The sequence below is a fragment of the Rhinolophus ferrumequinum genome, chromosome 3 (assembly GCF_004115265.2).
Source record: "Rhinolophus ferrumequinum isolate MPI-CBG mRhiFer1 chromosome 3, mRhiFer1_v1.p, whole genome shotgun sequence".
Lineage (NCBI taxonomy): Eukaryota > Metazoa > Chordata > Mammalia > Chiroptera > Rhinolophidae > Rhinolophus > Rhinolophus ferrumequinum.
The window spans coordinates 13,496,963-13,504,446 of NC_046286.1; the positions used below are offsets into that span (position 1 = coordinate 13,496,963).

The 7,484-nt window shown below is 61.4% G+C and overlaps 1 protein-coding gene across 1 annotated transcript; it reads left to right on the forward strand.

Annotated features, from left to right (window-relative positions):
- The first annotated feature begins 290 nt into the window (after window positions 1–290).
- Window positions 291–5,529, forward strand: TMEM151B (transmembrane protein 151B). Its single transcript, XM_033102482.1, has 3 exons — window positions 291–586; window positions 2,736–3,176; window positions 4,376–5,529. The coding sequence occupies exons 1-3, from the start codon at window positions 470–472 to the stop codon at window positions 5,498–5,500; spliced, it is 1,683 nt and encodes a 560-aa protein (XP_032958373.1). The 5' UTR covers window positions 291–469; the 3' UTR covers window positions 5,501–5,529.
- Window positions 5,530–7,484: the final 1,955 nt, after the last annotated feature.

Below are 7,484 nucleotides of genomic sequence, written 5' to 3' on the forward strand. Positions count from 1 at the left end.
TGTGCCGCGTAGTTAGCAGAGCTGAGAGTGGGGAAGGGGTGCGGGGAGCCCCTGTTGCTTCTCTTCTTTGGGGGTGGTTATTAGGTAGGCTTGGGGAAGGCGGAGTTTGGGGGGCTGGGGGCGGGGCTCCTGCTCTGCGAGGAAGGGGGGGCGCGCTGGCTTCGGTTCCGCTCAGACAAAAGGCGGCGGCGGGAGCGGGCGGGAGGCGGAGCGGCGCCGCGAGGGCCTCAAGGTGACATCTGCCCCCGGCCCCGGCCACCCCCCGGCCCAGCCCCCCAGCCCGCCTCCCCACCCCGAGCCCCTACACCCTTACCCCCGGTGCCCTTTCCAGGTCCCCTCCCCCCGGCGGGGGGTGGGGAGCAGCGAGGGCCCCGCCCCCTCCTGTCCCCTCCCCAGGGCCCGCGCAGGATGCCCCCGGCCCCCGGCAGCCCCCCGGGAGGCCTTGAGCTCGACGCGCCCCCTCTACGCCATGTCCCCCCCTGGCTCGGCCGCGGGAGAGAGCGCCGGCGGCGGCGGCGGCGGTGGCGGCCCCGGGGTCCCGGAGGAGCCCACAGCGGCGGCGGACGAGGGCCCCGCCCGAGAGGAGGTGAGAGCCGGAGGCGCCCCTTCCCCGGGAGCGGCTGCAGTCTGGCCCCCTCCCCCATCCCCCGCCGCGCGCGGCCCCCGCCGGTTCCGCCGCAACGCGGCCGGCGCCCCGCACCCCGAGCCGGCCGCCGCAGCCGCAGTCCGGCGCTGCTACCCCAACACAGAGGCCGGAGCTGTCCACGGTGGCGGGGAAGGGGCCGCGCCGGGGGCGGGGCTCGGGGGTCCTGGGCAGGGGGAGGGGCCTAGGGCGGAGCCTCGCGGACCCTGGGCGGATGGGGGTAGAGAAGGTGAGAGGGATCCTAGCTCGAGGAGGGGATGCTATGTTGAAGGCCAGAAAGGGTGACTTGTAGGGGCTATAGAGGCAGGAGTGCCAGGGCCAAATGGTGGTGTTACCCGAGCTGGGGTCCTAAGAAGGTCAAATGTGTACAGAGGTGAGGCACCCCCGTCACTGGGAGTGTGTGTGTGTGTGTGGGGGGGTGCAACTCTCTCTCCCAATGTCCATGCAGCTCCCCCAGGGGGCCCTTAGCCCAGGAATCCTTCAGAGTGTTGGTACTAAGCATATCCCTAGTTAGGAGGCCTTACTCTTCAGTCCTCTGAACCTTAAGACAAAGAGACTGAGGAAAGTACCAGGAACACCCCCATTTGCCATGCACACTCATGCACACTCATGCACACTCATGCACACACATGCACACTGCACTAGGGCAGAAGCACACAGGCAGACGGGCCTGCAGGTAGGGCCCCTTTCAGATATGCTCTCATTGGGACAAGTGCACACCCAGGTAGTTGCACAAATATACACGCCCCCCCAAAGACAAGGTTCCCTGAAAGGCTCATGTACCCTAATCGGGTTTGTTTATGCCATGTACTATTTCCTAGCCCACCTATCTCTCTGAACTTCCAGATCTTTCCTTTAATTTCACACCAGGTCCAGGACCCACTGCTTGTTACTGTGCCCTTCCTTCATACCCTTTTCTCCCTTCCCCTGGCTAGCCTCCAGGTCAGGCCCTGGGAATTGAAGGAATGAGTGAGGATCTCAGTGGGAGGGTATGTGCAGGGTTCCTAAAGCTAGACAGCAGGGAGGAGGAGTGGGAAGGCCCAGACACAGCCAGAAATCCAACTGAATACCCAACTGTTAAGTGGCTACTGGGTGCCAGCACCATGGCAGGCAGCCAAGGTGCAAAGTGGATGGTGCCCTGCCCTTAGGAGCACCCAATCTGGTGGTAGAGCCAGACATGTAAACAAGTCACTGAACGTACCAAGTGCTTTAACAGGCTAACAGGCCCTGGGCGAGCACCAAAAAGTGCCTTTTTTTGACAAATGGCTGGGCTGCAAACCTCTTCCTTCCTATCCCCCAACTCCCACCCCACATCCCCTCTCCCCAGCCACAGGCCTCTGCCCTCCTAGGTATCTCCCCTGGCACTGCCTTCTGCTCAGGGACACCAGCCCCCTCCCTTTCATTTGAGAACAGGGGAAGGGTGTTAGGGTGCAGGAAGGGAGACTCACAGGAGGCCTGGGGTCCACAATGTGGGGAGACAGGGCCTGGGGTTTCCAAAGGAGGTAGGAGGCTAATTGTCTGTGAGGGACACAGAGGTGTATGGGTCAAAGAGGAGTGGTTCCTTCAGAACGTAGGACTGAAAACATCTGGAAGAAGGGAGGGCCCCATTTGAGAAGTGGGAAGGTGATGTCGGTGGAACTCCTGAAGGGGTCCGGGCTGGGGACCTGCCTTTGCTGATGCCTGTCTGTCCTCCCCTGTCTTCCCCATCCGCCTTCTCCTGTTTCATTGCCATCTTTGTGTCTTTGGACTCTTGTTTCTCACGTGCCATCCTATACATCTGTGTCTCCTCTGCCACCTGGGCCTTTTCCCTCCTTTTCTGGCTTGGATCCCTTTCTGTTTCTTGGGGTGTCTTTCTCTTTGTACTTCCCTATCCTGGCATTCTGTTCCCTTTTCCTGTCCCTGTGGCTCACTCTGGATCACTTCTGTGTTTCTCTCTGAACCTGGGCCCCCCTCTCTCCACATTCCTGTCTCTGTCATCTCTGGTGCTGGCCTCTACCCCTCCATCCCTGCACCCATCTCTGTGCTGGGTCCTGCCGCTCGGTCTCACTCACTTCCCTCTCATCTCGGCCCCTTTCCCTGCCCCTCTGAGCAGCAGCGTCCCATCCAGCCCTCTTTCACCAAGTCCCTCTGCCGTGAGTCCCACTGGAAGTGCCTGCTGCTCTCCCTGCTCATGTACGGCTGCCTGGGGGCCGTGGCCTGGTGCCATGTCACCACAGTGACCCGCCTCACCTTCAGCAGCGCCTACCAGGGCAACAGCCTCATGTACCACGACAGCCCCTGCTCCAACGGCTATGTCTACATCCCCCTGGCCTTCCTGCTCATGCTGTATGCTGTCTACCTGGTGGAGTGTTGGCACTGCCAAGCCCGCCACGAGCTGCAGCACCGTGTTGACGTGACCAGTGTTCGGGAGCGCGTGGGCCGGATGCAGCAGGCCACGCCCTGCATCTGGTGGAAGGCTATCAGCTACCACTATGTCCGCCGCACACGCCAGGTCACCCGATACCGCAATGGAGACGCCTACACCACCACCCAGGTGAGGGGCTGGAGGGGAATACAGGGCAGTCCAGAGGGGAAGGGGTGCTGGGACCCTGCCTGACTGTCCCCAGGGGTTGGAGCACAGGTACCAATGAGCTCTTGGGGGCACTGCAACAGGAGGGCAGTAACAACCATGATATAACAGCAAACACCAGGAGCCAGGCTCTAAGTACTTTACAAAAATCGTTTAATCCTCATAACAACCCAATGAGGTAGGTAACTATTATCCCTGTTTTACAGATGAGGAAACTGAGGCATGGAGAGGTTAAGTAACTTGCTCTAAGTCAAACAGCTAGTATGTGGGGGAGCTGGATTTGAACCCAGTCAGTCTGGCTCCAGGGTTTATATGGTTTAGTGATTAGTGGTTGGAGACGGCTTCACGTGCACTCTCACAGCGTGCTCTCACCTGTTCAGTGAGGTGGCTGCTACCAAGTCCTCTTTCACAGGTAAGGAGACCTAAGCTCAGGGACTCACCCAACGTCTGCAGCTTCTACGTGGTAGTGCTAGACTCAAACCTAGGGCCCTGGATCCCAAGTCCAGGGCTCCCAGAGGTGGGGGTCAGTGGCACAAAGGTGGAAGCACGCACGGACAGTGGTGGGGGGGGATGGTCAATCAGCACTTGCCTGGTCCCTTCAGGATTAGACATATTAGAGCCCTGGAGGAGGAGAAGGAAGAGATTTTCACATATGAGCGTGACATCTGTTTCAGTACAGGGATGGGTAAAAGAAGCCCTGAGCCTGTGAGAATCAAGAGGGAGGCTGGGTGGTAACTAAGGTGGAAACGGAGACCAGAGAGCTCCTCCCCAGGGCCTATTTGGAAACATATTTGTAAAAGGAAAGAGGGGCAGGCTGTTTGTGCTGCTGAGGGGGCAGGTGGGACAATGGAAGCAATGGCAAAAGGTCAGGCAAGCCAGCTGAGCAGTTCGTGGCCAGAGCCTGACTCAGAGAGGAAGCAGCGTTTAATTAAAATTAGAACGCACACAGGTAGGGATGAGATCGAGTCCTGCCCTCATCTCTTAACTCACTGATTAAACTGAGCGCCTCAGTTTCTCTATAAATCAGATGAGATGCTCCTACCCGCTGCAACCGGGATCGATCCAGGATAGGCTTCGGGTTTGACCAGGCAACAAGAGCAGCGATGGGGCGGAGGAGGGTGGGCAGACAGAAGCCACTCCCACCACCTTCCCCGGCACCGCAGGTCTACCACGAGCGTGTTAATACGCACGTGGCGGAGGCCGAATTCGACTACGCGCGTTGCGGCGTCCGCGACGTGTCCAAGGCGCTCGTGGGGCTGGAGGGCGCGCCAGCCACGCGGCTGCGCTTCACCAAGTGCTTCAGCTTTGCCAGTGTGGAGGCCGAGAACGCGTACCTGTGCCAGCGCGCGCGCTTCTTCGCCGAGAACGAGGGCCTGGACGACTACATGGAGGCACGCGAGGGCATGCACCTCAAGAACGTGGACTTCCGCGAGTTCATGGTGGCCTTCCCGGACCCGGCCAGGCCTCCGTGGTACGCCTGCTCCTCGGCCTTCTGGGCCGCGGCGCTGCTGACGCTGTCGTGGCCGCTGCGCGTGCTGGCCGAGTACCGCACGGCCTACGCGCACTACCACGTGGAGAAGCTCTTCGGTCTAGAGGGCCCGGGCTCCGCCAGCAGCGCGGGCGGCCTGAGCCCCAGCGATGAGCTGCTGCCCCCGCTCACCCACCGCCTGCCGCGGGTCAACACGGTGGACAGCACGGAGCTCGAGTGGCACATCCGCTCCAACCAGCAGCTGGTGCCCAGCTACTCGGAGGCGGTGCTCATGGATTTGGCTGGGCTGGGGGCGCGCGGCGCGGGGGGCTCGGCGGGCGGCTACACCCCCACGTGCCGCTACGGCGGGGTGGGCGGCCCCGGCGCGGCCGGCGTGGCCCCGTACCGGCGCAGCTGCGAGCACTGTCAGCGGGCGGTCAGCAGCTCGTCCATCTTCTCACGCAGCGCCCTGAGTATCTGCGCCAGCCCGCGGGCCGGCCCGGGGCCCGCCGGAGGGCCGGGCTGCGGGGGCAGCCGCTTCTCGCTCGGTCGCCTCTACGGCTCGCGGCGCAGCTGCCTGTGGCGCAGCCGGAGCGGGAGCGTCAATGAGGCGAGCTGTCCCACGGAGCAGACGCGGCTGTCGAGCCAGGCCAGCATGGGGGACGACGAGGACGAAGACGAGGAGGAAGGCGGGCCGCCGCCGCCCTACCACGATGCCCTCTACTTCCCAGTCCTCATCGTGCATCGGCAGGAGGGGTGTCTGGGCCACAGCCACCGGCCGCTGCACCGCCACGGCTCCTGCGTGGAGACCTCACTGTGACCAGCGGCCCCCGACAGGCCCGCCGTCCTCCCTCCTGCCCCTCGCCGGACTGTGCTCCCTGCGTGTAGCAGGGGGAGTCATGATGGCGACTGAGGCTGTACTGAGGGGAGGGGAGGGCGCGCGGGACGGGGACGGACCGCGATGGGCTGGAGACCCCCGCCTGCCCTGTACATAAAGAGACAGATGAGTGGGAGGGGGTCGGCAGTTCCTGGAGAACCCCACCGGGGCAGAGTCCTTTCTTCCAGGCCTGCCCCTGAGTTCCTAAGGGGACACCTTCTCTTCCAACACGCACATTCGAGATTTTCCATCCAGCCTTTCAACAGATCTTCTGACTGTTATGTGGCAACTGTGATGTGGGACGGTGTTAGGCCTCACCTAGAGTGAGAGGCCCTTGCTGTGCAGCTGGGGAGGTTTAGAGGCTGCGGGAAGGGAAATCGGGGCTTTCCTTCCTCGCTGCCTGGCCCCCCTGGGGCCTCTCTCTACTGAGGGGGCGGTGGTTTAGTGAACAGCAGCAGGGCCGACTTCCAACCAGCTAATGAATTCAGTGGGTCTGAGGCCGAGGCCAGGTGTCAGCCCGGAGACTCCATCTCAAAACCGTGGAAATGTTGCTATCCTCTTCTTGGCGCTGGCCCCAAAGATCGGGGTTTCCTTTCTACCACTCCCTCCGCTGTTTATTTCACTGGGCCCCAGAGCCTGGGTCCTGGAGGGACTGTGCTCACCGCACAGACGTCACTCTCCACCCCCCTCCTGCTCCCTGGCTCTGAAGAGCTGTTGCCAGCGGGGAGGGGACAGGGAACGGGAGTGTACCTCAGTCCTTTCTCAGTCTTCCAGGCACGAGCCTCCTCCTCACCTGGGTTCTGGGAGGGCACTCTCTTCAGAGAGGGTGAGATCCCACCTGGGCGGCATTCCTTAAAACTGACCAAGGTGAAGTGCATGGAGAGAGTGGGAGACAGACCTGGGTGGAAGCAGATGGGACTCGGGAGAGGGCCGTGAAGGGTAGAGGGAAAGACCTCCAAAGGAGGGCCTGTCTGTGGAGGGCAGCCCTTGCTTCCCTCAGACTTTCTGGGGAGGAGTGGGGCGTGGTTGTCCCCACACATTGCCTCTGTAGGGCTGAGGACAATGTCACAAGCCCCAGCTAGAGAAATACTCAATTCCAATGGCAGGGTCAGAGGTAGGAATTCTCTAAATCTTGCCCGACTCCTCTGTCCTATACCATGAGCTGAAGAAGCCCTGCTGTGTGTCCCAGGGTCTTCAAAGAGGCATCCTGCCACCATCCCAGGCCCCACATCTTGTTCCCTCAAAGCTCTGATGCCACCTTATCTCCTCACCACTCCCACCCTGATGCCCTTCCGTGTGCATGTTTGTGTACAACCCCACTGCCCTCCCAACTGCCCCAGCTGAAGTTTTCCCAGCAAAATTAGTGCCCAGAGATTCAGCTCACATTTCAAGCTGGAGAGGATAAACCTTGGGCCACTGGACATTGCTCATCCCTGATGCTTCTCACTTCACCTGAGCCATCTGAGCTCCTCCTTCCCTTCCTGCAGCCGCTCTCATCTTCCTCCAGCCTAGTCAGGCCTGCACCCACCAAGGGCATGGCCTCCACCTATGCAACATCTCTGGCTCCCCTGCCCTCCTTCCTGGGGGATGGGAGAGAGACTTGGGAGGCACAGATTGTGGGGACACCATGGACCATCGGAGTTGAGCTTTATTTTCCTGTGGAGGTGGCTGAATGGGAAGGGAGAGGAGGCCGAAGAAGGGGAGGCTTGGGTAAGAGGGAACAGCTGCCCTTTAGGATTCCCTGGGCAGCAGTGCCCACCTGCCTGCCAACACTGAACCCTCCTAGACCCCGAGTCTGTGCTCCTCGGGGGCCTGGCGGTTGGAGCACCCCTCTTTGCACGGACATCTGTGAGGTACAGATGGTGAGCTGTGGCCTCAGGCCCCAGTTCTTGGCCAGATGGCACCTGGACGTCTTGCCCTTGCGTGG